The following is a 16,425-nucleotide window of genomic DNA, read 5'->3' as shown; positions in this document are numbered from 1 at the left end:
TTCTTTCTTTTGTTTTTTTAACATTAATACTATTATTTATTCTCAGCAATGTGCTAATTGTTTTTTTATTTCTTTCTTTTTCTAACATTAATACCATTATTTCTTCTCAGAAAAAAAAATTAATAGTATTCTTTCATATAGTTTTAAAGTTCAAAGTTAAATTATAAGGGAAATGATGGAAAATGTCACTTTAGAGAGTGAAATGATAATAAGGTCACATAGTTTTCTACTTGATAAAAAGGTCCACTGTGAATTGTTATTAATATTAGTTTAGTCCTTATGAATAATGAGATCATGTTACAAAAGGTCAATTTTTAATTTTTATCATTCTGATTCTGCCCCTAAGGTAATAAACCTTTATAACCTTCCATTTCAAAATCTGCGAGCTCAAATTTTCTCTCTCCTTTGATAAGAAAGCTTCCGATTCGATTTGTTCGGAGATCTCTTTTCGAGATTCTTTCTTCTCGCCCTCTCCGTCGGAAGCTTCCGATTTAGTTTTGTGCCTCTGCAACAATTTGAAATCTCAATTTTGAGTGGTTTTGGAGCTTCCGCAGCTCTTCTCTTTTTCTGGATCTTTGGCTTCGTCGGTGTTCGTCTTGATCACGTTATTGTGTTCTTCTTCTTCTTCGTCGACTTAGTGCTTAGTTACAGTCTCTGTATTTCTTCCTCTCTCTGGTTTTCTCTGATTTGATCGGTAAGTCTTCTCTCTGTGAATTTGTTCGTTTTGGATTTTGCAGTGTATTTTTGTTGTTTGTGTTAAATTGTTCGTTTTGGATTACTTTGTTCTTCTCCTTCGTCGACTCAGTTCTATGTTGAATTGTTGATGATGTTTTGTGCTATTGCGGTACTATATTTGTTCTATACTGTGATTTTTTTATCAGTGACATGGCCAATTACATTTTTAATACTGCTGTTTTGTTCAGGCTTTAACAGTTACTTTGGCAGTGACTTGTTTGTGTTGATTCTGTTGATTTTCTTAGTAGTGACATGGATAGTGATTTTGTTTTATTCTTGTGCAGTTGTTATGGATACTAGCTATATTGTCAAGTTTATTTATTCTGGTGAAGCAGCGACAGTTCCATTGTTGCATAATTGGTCGTTTGTTGACCTATGCAATTCAATACGCTCTCGTTTTCCGGATTTGATTCAAGGAAATTTCATGTTGAGGTACATTATTCCTCCGGATTCTAGTTCATGTTTTCTAGAGAGTGAAGTTGATATGAGAATGATTTTTAGGAATTTGGTTCGTTACAATTCTGATTTCGTTGAAGTGTTTGTGACTGATTTGCCTTCTATTAGTGAAAGCGTGGTGAGTAATACAGTGTGTGAGGATTCTAGTACCATGCTTGAGGAGAATGATTATTTGGGGTGTTATAGGGCAGAGGCACCGAAGAGTTATATGACGAAAGGTTGGGAGAGTTATATTCATTCTGAAGGCCAAAAGTTTGAGGGTGGGGTTGTTGAGTTTAGAGATAAGCTGCGTAAGTATGCCATAGAAATTGGTTTTTCATATGAGTTTGTTAGAAATGACAAGGTTCGTGTTATTGCTCAGTGTTCTAAGAAACATTCTCAGGGTTGCAATTGGCTTGTGAAGGCTCATTTATGCAGGGATAATGGATTCTTTATGATTAAAAGGTTGGTTAATGTTCACACTTGTCATGGTGTGATTCGTTTGCAGAAGAGTAAGATGATGGGATCCAAGGTTGTCAAGTCTATTGTGCTTGATAAGATTCGTGCCAATCCAAACAAAAAGCCAATTGATATAGCTGATGAGATCAAGAGTGATTATGGTTTGGATGTTCCTTATCGTACAGTTTAGTATGGTACGGAGTTGGCAAAAACAGCCCTGCATGGTGATGAAGCTGAGTCTTATGCTCAGCTACTTTGGTTCAGTGAGTCTGTTATGAAGTCAAACCCCGACTCTAGGATAGTGGTTGAGTTTCATCGAGAAACACACAGGTTTTAGCGTATGTTTGTGACCTATGGTGCATGGATGAAGGGTTTTCAATTTTGTAGACCTATTCTTTTCATTGATGCTACATTCATTACCAACAAGTACAAGGGCAGATTATTGCTGCATCGGCAAAGGATGCCAATCAAGGTTGAATCTCCTTCATTATTTCTAGTTTTTTATTTTTCTTGCTACTGACATTGTCAGTTACATGTTCATTGACAGTTACATGTCCAATGACTTAAATGTTCTGTGATTTGAATGACATGTCTCTGGCCATGTCACTGTCAAGTAATACGCAGTTATGTCAGCGACATGGTCAGTGACATTAACAGTTACATGACAGTGACATCATTTTGTTTTTCTCTTCAGGCTTGTATCCAGTTGCTTATGCTATTGTGGATTCTGAAAATGAGAGTAATTGGAGATTTTTTCTTGAGGTTTTGGCTGAAGAGTTTACAAAACACCCTATGAGGAGGGTGACGTTCATTTCTGATCGTCATGTTGGGCTTGTTAGTGCTTTCCCTAGGGTGTTTCCCAATAATCCACATGGGTTTTGTTTTAGACATCTGATGGCTAACCTTTCTGACAAATTTCCAGCTGGTTCTTACCTTAAGGATCAGATTCCTTACTTGTTTATGTGTTGTGCTTATTCTCGCACACCGGAGATGTATGAGTTCAACATGGAAATCTTGAGGAGTGAAGGTGGCGACATAGTTGCTTAATTTCTGGAGGATCTTCCCAAGGAGAACTGGTTTATGGCTTACTTTAACGGCGAAAGATTTAGTGAAATGACAAATAACTTGGCTGAGTCTTTCAATAATTGGGTGTTGCCTTTGAAGAGTCTTCCTATTCTTGATATTAATGATGGGATTAGAGTGAAGTCCATGGCTTCAATTGCTGCTTGGAAGCAGGATGCTCAGGAATGGTTCTCTGAGTTGTGCCCGGTGATTGAAAAGAAGCTGAAGGAGAATTTGGAAGTCGGAAGGCATTGGAGAGTGAGCAGGTCTAATACCTATGTGTATGAAGTTCACTGCCAGAAGTACAATAGCATGGTAAATGTGGAAACTCGCTTTTGTTCGTGTGGAGAATGGCAGCTGTATGGCTTCCCATGTTCCCATGCCCTTGTAGTGATCCAACAACATGGTTCTTCCCCGTATTTATATGTTAATGAGCTGTACAAGGTGGAGAAATATCGAGAAACTTATTGTTTCCCAATTAATCCTCTTCCCTCTATTTCGAAGCAAGTGCATGATTTTGGTAGAGATGCGGTGATATTGCAGCCTTCTTTGACTAGAAGACCACCGGGAAGGCCTAGAAAGAAGAGGTTCAGAAAAAGGAGCGAGCAAACTAGGGTGATCAAGTGTGGTAGGTGCGGAAAATGTGATGGTCACAACAGAAAGAGTTGTACAGCTCCGATATAGGTTCTATTCTGCTTACATGCCTTTAACAGTGACATGGCAAGTGACATAGCAAGTGACTCCAATACAGTTTGAAATTTTGTTTTGATTTTTCATTTTTTTCAATAAATGATAAGAAGTGTGTGAGGGTGATTTTGTGACTTTGACTTTTGCAGCAAGACCCTCCTAGTTGTGCGAGACTAGGCCCAAAGTCATTCAATGGTTGTCCCAAGAACAACTTCGTTGTAACCTGTTAAACGTAACAGCAGCTATTTGGCTTGACGCTAACAGCAGCTACTTAGCTTGATGATAACAGCAGCTACTTGGCTTGATGATAACAGCAGCTACTTGGTAGCGATTTAAACTTGAATTTATAGGAACAGGACTCATAGGCAGGAAGGGTGTGGGAGCTGGATGCATGAGAGTTTAGCAGAGAGAGAGTTCCGGCCACAACATAATTCTGGGATTTTGGGTTAAAGCTATTTGAATGTTGGTGGCTAGATTATCAGAGATGAAGCTTGATCTCTTGCTTGTGTTTCTGGGCTGTTGTGGCTTGGTTTTCTACGGCAACGAACTCGCCCTTTATAGCGGCGATAGAGGGGAAGGGTTTGTACCAAGAACCAAAGGCTTTGAGAGAGTATTCTTAGTTTCGATGGAATCATTCTAAAACCTTCAGTTCTTGTTTTCCCTATGAAATGAAAAGAGTGAAAACCTGTTTTGGCCGTGTGGGTAAAGACTGGTGGTGCAGACATAGGGTGGCGACGGAAATCCCAGATTTCGTGCTGCCGTGATTTTTGAGAGATTATAATCCCTTGATTTGTGGTATTGTAAACTGTGATCGCAAATGCCTAAGTATTATCGGAAATTGGGGCAAGATTTTGGAAGATGAGAATTGGTGAGCTTTTGTATAGACTTGGAGTTCTTACCCGAAAAGGATGGAGTTGTAATCCCAGCAGCAATTTAAAGGAACCATATTCCTAATCTGGAGAAGACGACTCCAATGCCCTTTTGGGCCACGGGTCCTAATGTAGTGGATTTTAGGTAAGACTTCTAGTGGGCTCTAAGTCTTGTTGGGCTTGCTTTCATCTCTCTACTAGCCCACGTTAAGATATTGGGCCTCGAAGCGTGAATTTCGGTTCCCAAGTCCAAAATTACAGGTGGGCCTTATCGTAACGATGGGCCTCGCATGATCCGTTACCTTCCACACCATATCCCGCCGTATGAGCCCCAAACGTAGCTTGGGCCTACGTGTATCGCGTGATAAATAAGCATGTTGGTCGATTTAGAAATCCCTGTCGATCGTTTGAATGTTTTAGGCATCTCGTATCACTGGTTGAATAAAGAATTCTTTCACCGAAGAATGGGCTTGCTTGAAGATCCAATGAGGTTGATGACTCGTTCCTTTTGCCTGTCACTTAGTCAAATTCGAACTTGTGGAAATTTGGGTATCAACAAAGTGCTTACTCATTGGAATTTTTTTTGACTATGAGACAGTGTATCTGCTTTCTTGTTTTATAAATTCTTCAGTATTTTGTGTCCTACAGGTTTTTAATAGTTGCATGTACAGTGACATAACCATTTTCTTTAGATTTACATTGACTTGTCCATTGACATTAGTTTTTAGTTATCTTGGCAGTTTGTTGTTCAATGACTTGTAGTTGGATCACTGCATATAGATTTGGTTATTGGCAGCGGAACGTTGCCGTTGCGGTGCAGCGGCACACTGCAAATGTTAATGAAAAATAAAAAAATTAGCTGTAAAAAATTTGTTTGGTTGTTGCAGTACAGCGGCACGCTGCAAATATTAATGAAAATTAAAAAATGAAGTATCTACACCAACTTTGGTTTGTTAATTGGTAGCGGAAATATCATTTTGGTTGTGACTTCTCTAGTGACTTAGAACTTTAATGTTTTTTGTCCAGTTACATATTCAGCTACATGTTCAGTTACATGGTCAGTTACATACATTATCAGTTACATGGTCAGCTAAATTATCAGTGACTTGGTCATTTTGGCTGTGACTTCTCTAGTGACTTAGAGTTTTAATGTTTTTTGTCCAATTACATATTCAGTTACATGCTTAGTTACATACTTACATGGTCAGTTACATACATTGTCAGTTACATGGTCAACTACATTATCAATGACTTGGTCAGTTACTTGAGTTTTACAGTAACTTGCCTAGTGACTTGGCCAATGACATTCAGTTTTCTTTTTACTTGGCCAGTGACTTGAGCACTTACATAATGGGAAGTAGTGAATTTAACAATGACACTTTCAATTATATGCGGCCTTCATATTTACATAGTCAGTGACTTGTCCTATGAATTCAGAAGATGCATTAATCTTGAATAAAAAGATCCATACAAGTCATAGTCTGAACTAAACAACAAATTTCTGAATTTCTGAAGTAAACAAACAAATATCTAAAATTCTTAATTTGCTGAGTTCCAGCTCTGCTTATGTTCAGCAAATTTTTTGAATATTTGAGCTTTGAATTTTATCATCTGAGCTTTGGTGACTTTGCTTGGCATCTTCTCCTCTTTTGCCATTCTGTCCATGTAATACATTACAAAAGCTCCGCAATCTAATCTGTTGTCAATTAAAAATTTCATGTTAATGATTTTGACCAACTTAGTAACATTAAAGTTATCATTTTAAATTTTTGAATATAGACTTACGATCCTTCGTCTTGTTGGGGGCAGATTCTGGCATGGTTCAAAGGGATCCTTCCACTGTCATAATTTTCCTTTATCCACCTTATTGTTCTTATCTCATCATCGCTCAAAATACTTTCAACCATCTTTAATTTTGTGTGAGTGCTTTGACTCTTGTCAAATTTCATTTTGCAGCCTTTCTGCAGCATATCGTCTGCTTGATCTTTTACTGCTCTCATCCACAGCTCGACCATTTCAACCTGTATTTTTTAACAGATTAGTGAGTGACAGTTACATGGTCAGATACATGGTCAGTAAGAAGTTTCTTACCAATTTTTTTATGCTTTTAAAGCACTCCCCTGTTCCTGCTCTTCTTGGTTTCATTGAATCAAAATGCAGCCATTGCAGTATGTCCTTGTCAAAGACCAATAGCATGTGGTGAAATTCTTCATTATGGGTAATTGGGAAGAAAAGCATGCTGCATTTTCCCATGTTTTGGAACAGCGGCTCACACAAGTATTGATGGAGATTTCTCACAGTTAAATGTATTGTCGAATACTATTTAAAAAAAAAAAGAAAGAAAGAAATACATAGAACGAGTTATAAATAAACAAAGAATGAGAGATAAGGATTCAATTTTTATAGAAAGTGCTCGTCATACTTACCCAACACATGCTATGCATAAAAGCAGATCTTCCCAAACTTTGTGAACTTTCGTTTTGCATTTCATCCTTCAACATTTCCCCATAGCAATCAATCCAGTTGTTTGCTATTGATTGATCGCTTATGAACATTTTGACATCTGCCCTTGTGATTTCGCTTCCAACCTCTTTTCCCTCCCAGAATAATATGCTGCATAACATAGAACGGTGTTAGTCCAGTGACTTAGCCAGTTACTTTTCACTTGCCAATAATTTGTACAGTGACTTGGCCAGCTACATGGAAATTGAAAATGATCTGGACAGTGACTTGGCCAGCTACATGGAAATTGAAAATGATCTGGACAGTGACTTGACCAGTGACTAAGCCAACTACATGTCAATTGCCATGATCTGGACAGTGACTTGGCCAGTGACTAGGCCACCTACATGTCAATTGAAAGTGATCTGGACAGTTACTTGACCAATGACTTTGCCAGCTACATGTCAATTGAAAATGATCTGGATAGTTACTTGACCAGTGACTTGGCCAGTGACTAGGCCAGCTACATGTCAATTGAAAATGATTTGGACAGTGACTTGACCAGTTACTAGGCCAGCTACATGTCAATTGAAAATGATCTGGACAGTGACTTGACCAGTTACTAGGCCAGCTACATGGCAATTGAAAATGATCTGGACAGTGACTTGGCCAGTGACTAGGCCAGCTACATGGCAATTGAAGTCACTAGGTGGTGGGCTGTAACAAGAAATATTACCTTTGTTCTGCCTTGTTCCAGTACTTCTCTAATTTGCTTTTATTTGGGATGTCAAGTAGGTTGTACAGTTGTAGCTTTTGCCAATCTATGACTTCAATCTCGCTTTTTTCTGTTTGTTCGTCGTCATCCACATGAATCGTCAAATCATGTATCACTTCCTTCTCTGGCTGCTGTTCAGCTGTCTGTCCTTTTTTCTTTTTCAGTGCTTTGATTCTGGTCATTTTCGCCCTCTGCCTTTGCTCTTTCACTTCGTCCCACCAGAAAATATGATGTTTTTTTTTGTACTTTCTCATTTCTCTTCGTCCTAACCACATAACAATAGAGGCCAATAGATTCTGAGTCCTGCCCTGATATGTCATCTAAAATTGGCATGGTGAACTCAGCTCTTGTCATCTGTTCCATATGAGGAAAGCAATTGATTGGTTCAATGTCAAAAACAGGCTGAACTTCTGGTGATACAATGATCTGATACTTGTGTGGCTCTGCTTCCATATCTTCCAAATGGACTTTTCTTGGAGGTGGAGTTTGTAACGCGCCCGGAGGTGGAAACACAAACAATGCATTAACCCAAGCAGTATTCGGTGTGCAAGCATCTTCCGTCATTCTCAATTTAACATCAGGAGAGGTTGGTGAATGAACTTGTGCAGCTACTTGTGCAAGGCATTCAAGTGGTGACTGATGTCCTCGATCGGTAGAGTGAGGTTCCGCAGATGCACTTGCTGTGGAGTCGGCAGGTTGAGATTGAGTTCCCTGAATTCCACTTTGAGATTTTGTGTTTTTGGAGTGCTTGCTGTCAGTTGGCTTGTCCTGAGGGGCCTTTGATTTTGGTGGAGGGAAACTAGGTGGTGGGGGACGAGGAGTTGAGTCGTTGTCATCACCTGGACGTGCTATTGGCGACTTATACTGCTCAGTTAGTGCCATTACTATGCCCTCCAATTGCTTCACTCTTTTAATCAGTGAGGCTTTCTCAATTTGCAACACCTCATTTTCCAATAACATATCCTCCTTCTCTTCGTTTATTCTGCCAATTTCCTTTTCTTTCTCCTCAACTTATTTTTTCAAAGCACTTAGCTCTTCTTCCTTTCCCTCGAGCTTTCTCTGTAATTCATTCTTCTCTTCATTGGTCTTCCCTATCTCTGTCTCCATCTTCTCATTGTTAATGTTGTCAGCTTTCTTTTCTCTTGTTTCCAGTTCTTTTTCCAATTTCCTTATTTTTTCTTCCAAGCCCTTTTTCTCTATTTCCACCTCTCTTAGCTCTTCTTCCTTTTTCTGAAGATTTGTCTCTAATTCTTTCTTCTGTTTATCATTCCATGCAGTCTCCTTCACCATGTTTCCACTGGTTCTAGTTTCAACATTTTCTTCTTGCCCATCATTCTTTTTTTCTTTACTTTCTGTGTCTGTATTAGACTCAAAATCTTCTTCCTCTGCATCTTCTTTAACTTTATCAAAGATTTTCTGAAACAAAATTACAAAAGTTGTCAGTGACATAAGCAGTGACAGAAATAAAACAACAACACAATCATAGACATGGAAAGTTACATGCACTGTGACATGAAAATATAACAATAACATGAGCAGTGACATAGTCAATGACTTGCTCAGTGACCTGACTAGTTGGAACCCAACAACATTAACAAGACCAGTGACCTAGTTTATCTACATCAAATTAACATACCTTCAACTTCCCCATGGTGTTGAAATCCCTTTTTTTTTTCTTTTTTTTTTCTATCAGGGTCTTTAATTGCCACTTTCTTATTCCGTGTTTTTTGGTTTCTCTTCCAGAGATTGGCGGCACTACTCCCGTCTTGTGGCAAAACTAGTACTGTTTGGAAAATAAAAAATAAAAATAGAAAACTAGTTAGTTATTTTTCAAACAGCTGCTTAGCAATATGAATATCACAAACATAAGCAATGACATATGCAAATACATAAACAGTGACATTGTCAGTGACATAAACTTGACAGTAACATTAACAGTGACCTGGCAAGTTACCTGTCCAGTGACCTGACCAATGACATGACACTGATCTAGTTTTTGTACTTACAACAGCATACGTAGTTAATTATGGGACAACAAAATGATGCATAAACAAATTTTTAAGCACTGGAATTTACCATCACCAATATCACGCAACCTGCCATGTTTTGGGATTCTTTTCCCTTTCGTTTAATTGATTTTTTAAGGAACTCGCCAACTTCCTTTGCCCAGCTATATTTTCCCAGACTTTCCACCTCTTCACAGACTCTTATATAGTCCCAAGATATTGTTCCTCCAGAGTTTGGGAACAGGAGTTTGATGAAAAGGTTCAAGAGTATTAATACGACAACATTTCTGTCCCGTTTCGTTTTTTCTTCCCCTGTTTCTGGAGTTTCTGCCAATGCCTTCTTCAAAGCTTCCTCTGCAGCCGCCTTGTTGATCCTCTGCTTTTTGTCAAAGTATTTAGTCACGAACTTAGATCTGTATGCCCCTTCTTTGGTCTTTGGTACTGATAACCCGGATCCCGGCACTCCTAAAATCATAGATATATCACTTGTTGACATTCTGAATTTCCTGTTTCCAAACACAAAAAGGTCTGTGTCACTGTCGTATGCTTGTAGCAGAAGTGTGATTAAATCATCTGATTTCTTTGCATCATTTTCTTTAATTGAACCTCCATGGAATGCATCTATCAGCGTTGCAAAGGGAGTTTTCTGCAGCAGCTCTAAAGTCCTTTCAGTCAGGTTATTTTTGTTTTTTGCAATTGTTTTCAGAAAAGCAAGCATTGTGCAGCGATACTGTACATAACCCTCTTTTACATATCTTTTCCTTTTCCCTGGGACTTTTTCCTCTACATCATCCTTTGTATCTTCTTCCTCGTCAGTTTCTTCCTTCTTCTTTGTACTCTCTTTTTTTGTCTTCCTTTTATCCATTTTCTTCTTCTTCTTGGCACGAACTTCTTCTCCATCAGATTCTTCTTCTTCATCTTCAGTTTCTTTCCTGTTTCTTCTTTTCTCCTTTTTATGATTATTCTTCTTCTTACTGCGGACTTGTTCTTCATTAGATTCTTCTTCACCTTCAGTTCCTTCCAGTTTTTTTCTTTTCTGGTTTCCACTTTTCTTATTTTTATCCTTCTTCGTCTTCTTACCCTGGACTTGTTCTTCATTAGATTCTTCTTCAACCTCAGTTGTTTCTTCCTCATCTTCACTTGATTCTTCTTCATCTTCAGTTTTCTGCTTTCGCTTTTTTCTCTCATTTACTTTCTTCCATTTTATCAGTTTTAACTTTTCCGCAATTGTTTCTTCTGAACTTTGTTCTTCAGATTGTTCTTCTCCGGATTCCTCACTTTGTTTTCTTTTTAGTTGGCCCATTCCTCGAACTTTTTTTAAAAATCCTGTAAACAGTTAAGAAAATTAGAATTCAATAGTTATTTTGATAGTTACATAACCAGTGACATATTTATGCACATGTTTATGATAGTGACATAAACAGTGACATGAACAGTTACATGACCAGTTACATGATCATAGCCAGTGACCAGTGCAGCGACATGGGCAGTGACAAAGACATTGAACAATGACAAAATGCTGAAATTTTCTGGCATCATCCCACATGTAATTCAAACAAAACTAACATGGAAATTCATTTTCTCATCAAATCCCACATGTAATTGAAAAAGAAATCATCATTTTCTCATCAGATTCCACATGTAAGTCAAACAAATCTCTCATTCAAATTCATTTTCTGATGAGACTCCACATGTAATTGAAATATCTTTTCTAATTCAAACAAAACGCAAGCTATTCAAATCGAAATTATATGAAAGAAGTAGGAGGAAGTTACCGGCGGCTGTCTGACGAGCACAGATTTTCAAATATTTTTCGATAAATTTGTATAACCGTAGAATTTGGGGCTTAGTCGGTGAATCACTCTTGCTTACCCACGGTTGACGGTGGAGGAAATCAGTCGTTGTCCGCTGTTTTAGCCGGAGAGAAAATCTTTGAGCAGTTTCTCTGAATTTTGAAATTGTGAAAAGATATTGTAAAATGAACCAAGAGATATAGTCGCCCTCGGGTTAGATAACTGCCAGTGGCAGTTTTCTTGTAGTTGAAGGGTTGGATAGGTAATTTCAAACATAGACAGTGACATAAGCAGTGACTTCAATTTTTACAGTTACTTGTTCTATTTATTGGCTCATGACATTATTTTTTTAAGTTACTTGGCCAGTGACTTGGGCAGTTACTTTATAATGCATGTAAGGATATGAATTGTTTTACAGTTTGTTGTTGTGCAGCGGAACGCTGCAGTCGCGGTGCAGCGGCACGCTGCAATTAAAAATAAAAAGATCAGTTTGGTAATGTCTTGTCTTTTCCTAGTGAGTGACTTTGTCAGTTACAGTGACTTGGCCAGTTACTTTATAGGGTACATAAGGACATGAATTTTTTTACAGTTACTTGCTTTATGTATTGGCTCATGACATTACCTTTTACAATTATTTTGCCAAATCATGGCTGGTGACTTGTTCAGTGTCTTGGTATAAGATCTGTAGACTTATTGATTGACTAGTTTACTGTCTTGGCTAGTCACTTGGGCAGTTACGTTGTCAGTGACTTTGCCAGTTACTTGAGACGGACAGTGACTTGGCCAGTGACATTCAGGTCGTCATTTCCAGTGACATTCAGTTTCTCTGTAACTTAGCCATTTACTTACTTTAAAAGGTACCTAAGTACATGAATTCGTTTCAGAAGATCATATCAAACAAAATTTTATATACTGAAGCAATATCTGCAATAAAATATTAAAAAATGGAAATTCCGATTGAACAAATGAATGGATATATATGATGAATCAATTCGAAAAAACTATATAACCTATCCTATTCCCTAAACAAATTTCTACACTTCATTATGTTGTGAGTTCCAGCTGTGCCTACTTTATTATAAAATGACTTTACCACATGAGCTCTAAATTTCAAAATATCATCCTTTGTGAGCTTCTTTGGAACTGTTCCTTTTTTCGAAATTTTCTCCATTGTGTACATTACAAAAAGTCCGCAATCCAATCTGTTCATCATATAAAAATTGAAGTAAATGATTTTGAACTTTATAATGATTATATTGACATTTTTAAAGAGCTGTGTACTTACGAATCTTCTCCTTGCTGAGGGTTGTCTTTGAGTTCTGTCACTGCCATTTTTCGTTTGTAGTTATCCTTGATCCACTTTATGCTTTCCCTCTCTGTTTCAGTCAATGGAACTTCCATCATTTTCAGTACGTTGTTCTTCTGAACTGTTCTTTTCATCAAATTTCATCCTGCAACCTTGTTCTACCATGTCATCTGCTTGTTCTTTTACTGCAGTCATCCAAAGCTCTACCATTTCATCCTGCATTTCCAACATCGCAACATAATCAATAATATGCTTTCTGCTTAAATTAAATATATGAAATTAGTATGACGAAAGTGTTTCATACCATTTTTTGGACATTTTGAAAGCATTTTCCAGTTGATGATTTTTTTGGTCTTTTTGAATCAGAGTGGAACCATTTCTTTAATTGCTTGTCAAAAATGAGCAGTGTATGATGAAATCCTGATTCATGTGAGATTGGGAAGAATATATAGTTGGATCTTGCCAGATTTTCGAACAGTGGTTCGCAGAGGTACAGATGTACATAATACATCGTCAAATTTTCTGCAGAATGCTGTTTGTAAGAAAAAAAGAAGACAAGTTATTATCAATTAAAAAATATTTGCTTTGATTTTAGATTGATAATCGTTCCACTACTTACCCAGCATAAGGGATTCATAAAAGTTGGGACATCCAAGCCTTGTGATTCTTTCTCCAACAACTGATCAGTCAAGAGAATTCCATAACATTCGATGCAATTGCTTGCTATCGGTTCATCCATGATTATGTCTTTTAAATCCTGTCTTGAAACCTGTGCTCCATACCGTCTTCCATCCCAGAAGTATACTCTGCAAAGAATGAAGTGTATGTAACATAGTTTGTGATGTTGGTTATTTAAAAATCACATGGCCAGTGACTTCACTTGCCCAACTCATTGGCCAGTGACTTCTGCATTTACATGGACAGTGACTTGGCCAGCGACTTTACTTGGCCAGTTACTTTGTCAGTTACATGGACAGTGACTTGGCCAGTGACTTCACATGGCCAGTGACTTCCGCATTTACATGGACAGTGACTTGGCCAGTTACTTTGTCAGTTACATGGACAGAGACTTGGCCAGTGACTTCACATGGCCAGTGACTTCCGCATTTACATGAACGATGGCCTGGCCAGTTACTTTGATAGTTACATAAACAGTTACTTGGCCAGTGACAATAAGTTTAAAATAGAATTTTAACTTAATTAAAGTATTACCCTGATGGTTCATTTTGCCAATATTTCTGAACTCTCCTCTTAGTGTCCTGGTCCATAAAATTGTATACTTTTCTCTCCTCCCAGTGTACGACCTCAGCAGGTAGCTGTTTCTCTTCTGGCTCTTTATTGATTTGTGCATTTTCTGCAGCGTCCATCTTTCTTATTGCTTCCAGAACATCCTCTAGTAAATCGTCCAACTTCTGTTTTGCTACCATCTGTTCTAGCTTTTTACGTTCAACATCTGGCAGTGAGGCCTTCATCTCCTTTTCTTTTTCTTTCTTTTCAGCATCTTTTAATCTCTCTTCAATCTCCTTTGCTTTCTTCTGTCGTTTTGCTTTCACATGTCCCCACCAGTAAATGTTGTCCTTTTTCTGTGTTCTTCTCCTATTCTTTAATCTCACAACGTAAGAGTAGAGACCCATTAATGATACCATTTCACCGGAATGTTGCTCTGTGAGGTGCATTGTTAACTCTCCCTTTTTGTTCTGCTCTGGTGTCTTCTTCTCTTTCTCTATGCTCAACGTACGAAGTTGAAATGCTTCTTCAACTATAGGACTTTTCACTATCTGACACTTGTCAGCTTGTTGTTCCATTTCCGCCACTATGAGCATGTGGACTGTGGGGCTCTGGAACTGTGACTCCTTGTGTGATGGAGGTGTCAATTTAGTTTCTTCTGCCACTGTGCAGTGAGGTGAAGATTGAGATGCTGCTTCTGCAGATTCTTGGACTGTGCAGATCCCATGGGACTGACCTTCCTCAACAGGCGATTGATCTTTCTCTTTTGTGTTTTCAGCTGCCTTAGATGCAGCTCCATTTGATTCATTTTTTCCTTCTGTTGAGTTAGGAGGTGGGGAGCTGTGCTGCTGAGCTGCTGTTGAGGTGCGAGTCTTTGGGCTCAACATTTGCTCTAATTCCTTCAATTTTATCTCTAACTCCTTCACCGATGATGCAAGGCAGAAATTCTCGGTCACAAGTGTAGCATTTCGTTCCTCCAGATTCACCATGTCCTCCGTGATTTTCCTTAGTTCCTGTTCCTTTTCGTTCAGTTTTTTCTTCAAATTATCTTTCTCCGCAGTCATATATCTTATCTCTTCCTCCTTTTTCTGAAGCTCTTTCTCCCACTTGTTTTTTTCTGAAGCTGTTTCCTGTTCAGCCACCTCAACTTCTAGGTTATCTTCTTCGTTTTCACAATTCTGATCATCCTTTTTCCTCTCCTTTCGGAACTGTCTTTACTTCATCTAATCTATTCTCCTTTTCCTCGGATTCTGATTCCTCTCTATCCTCCTTCAGGTTTTCAAAGATTTTCTGAAAGAAACATATTCAATATGTCAGTGACATGCTATGTGACATGAGCAATGACATGTTTACAACAGTTATGAAGGCCAGTGACATGAAGTGTGACTTGGCCATTGACATGCAGTGTGACAGTGACTTAATCAGTGACTTTTAACCAAGATAGTTACTTGGCCAGTCACTTGTCCAGTGACAACTACTTTGACAAAGAAGAAAATACCTCTATTTTTTTCAAGCTGTTAAAACTTGTCCAATTCTTTATCAGTTTTTGGATGTCCCATTTTCTCATCCCATGATCTTCGTTCTCCCTTCCAGATATTGGCTTGATTTTTCCAGTCTTTTGACAGAACCAATACTGCTTGCACACACAAAAAAAAAAAAAATAGTCATAGTGACTTGATGAATGACATGCAGTTTGACTTGATCAGTGACTTGACCAGTTACATTTCAGTCTGACAGTAACTTACCAGTATTATCAGAACACAGCCCCCTGTATTACTGTATGGGCTGCTTGACTCCTTTTTCTTTTTCAAAGTCTTTATAGACTTTTTTAAGAATCTTCCAACTTCCCTTGCCCAGTCATAAGATCCGATCTTATCCAAATTTTCGCAGGCTTTTACGTAGTCCCAAGAAATTGTTCCTCCTGCATTTGGGAACAGAAACTTGATGAACAAGTCCAGCAAGATTAATCTTGCCACATTTTTGTCCTTCTTCTCGATCCCTTCCTCTGTTGTTGGATTCTCTTTGAGCGCATCTTGCAGAGCTTTCTCCACGGCTTTCTTGTTAATTCTCGCTGTGTTTGAAAAAAACTGCTAGACAAAGTTGGACTGATATGCACCCTCAGAAGTCTTTGGGACCAACTCACCTTTTTCTGGCATTCCTAGGATCTTTGAAATATCTCTTGTCGAGATCCTGAATTTCTTCTTTCCAAAGAAGAAGAGGTCATTTTCATGGTCGTAGGCCTGCAGGAGGAGTGTAATGAAATCATCAGATTTCTTGGCTGACTTCTCCTCTATGTAGCCACCATGGAATGCATCGACAATTTTTCCAAATGGTGACTGCCTGAGCAAATCTAATGTTCTTGCACTGAGATTCTTCTTGTTATCTTTAATTGTGTTCAAGAAACTTATTAAAGTGCACCTGTACTGCACATGTCCTGGTTTCACATTTTTTTTCCTCTTTGGTGTTGCTTCAGGTTTTTCTTCTACTTCTGCTTGCTCTTCAGAATCTTTTACCTTCATTACTTTCTGTTTTTTGCTAATAACTTTTGAAGAACCCTTCTTTGGTGATTGTTCTACTTCTTCTTCCTCTGTTTCTTCCTGTCTTCTTTTTTTTTATTTCAATCTCTTCG

At 38.2% G+C, this 16,425-nt stretch overlaps 5 protein-coding genes across 5 annotated transcripts in view; 3 read left to right on the top strand and 2 right to left on the bottom strand.

The window, feature by feature from the left end:
• LOC112171102 (TMV resistance protein N) overlaps positions 1-16,425 on the top strand; it is a 68,767-nt gene that overhangs the window by 18,435 nt on the left and 33,907 nt on the right. The window lies entirely within an intron of this gene.
• LOC121049985 lies at positions 1,025-2,676 on the top strand. Its single transcript, XM_040508494.1, has 3 exons — positions 1,025-1,167; positions 1,300-1,808; positions 2,324-2,676. Exons 1-3 carry the CDS (start codon positions 1,025-1,027, stop codon positions 2,674-2,676), a joined length of 1,005 nt encoding a protein of 334 aa, XP_040364428.1.
• On the top strand, positions 2,743-3,375 carry LOC112171101. The gene has a single exon (XM_024308334.1). It carries the CDS (start codon positions 2,743-2,745, stop codon positions 3,373-3,375), a length of 633 nt encoding a protein of 210 aa, XP_024164102.1.
• LOC112171100 (centrosomal protein of 120 kDa-like) lies at positions 8,476-12,595 on the bottom strand. The gene is made up of 3 exons (XM_024308333.1): positions 12,549-12,595; positions 12,357-12,465; positions 8,476-8,880 (listed from the first exon to the last, which is right to left on the bottom strand). Exons 1-3 carry the CDS (start codon positions 12,593-12,595, stop codon positions 8,476-8,478), a joined length of 561 nt encoding a protein of 186 aa, XP_024164101.1.
• LOC112171098 (Golgi integral membrane protein 4-like) lies at positions 12,645-14,860 on the bottom strand. The gene is made up of 4 exons (XM_024308332.1): positions 14,213-14,860; positions 13,782-14,005; positions 13,189-13,375; positions 12,645-12,785 (listed from the first exon to the last, which is right to left on the bottom strand). The coding sequence occupies exons 1-4, from the start codon at positions 14,858-14,860 to the stop codon at positions 12,645-12,647; spliced, it is 1,200 nt and encodes a 399-aa protein (XP_024164100.1).

The sequence above is a fragment of the Rosa chinensis genome, chromosome 6 (genome assembly GCF_002994745.2).
Source record: "Rosa chinensis cultivar Old Blush chromosome 6, RchiOBHm-V2, whole genome shotgun sequence".
Classification (NCBI taxonomy): Eukaryota; Viridiplantae; Streptophyta; class Magnoliopsida; order Rosales; family Rosaceae; genus Rosa; species Rosa chinensis.
Note: the sequence above shows the minus strand (reverse complement) of the source record. Positions and strands in the feature narration are given on the sequence as shown.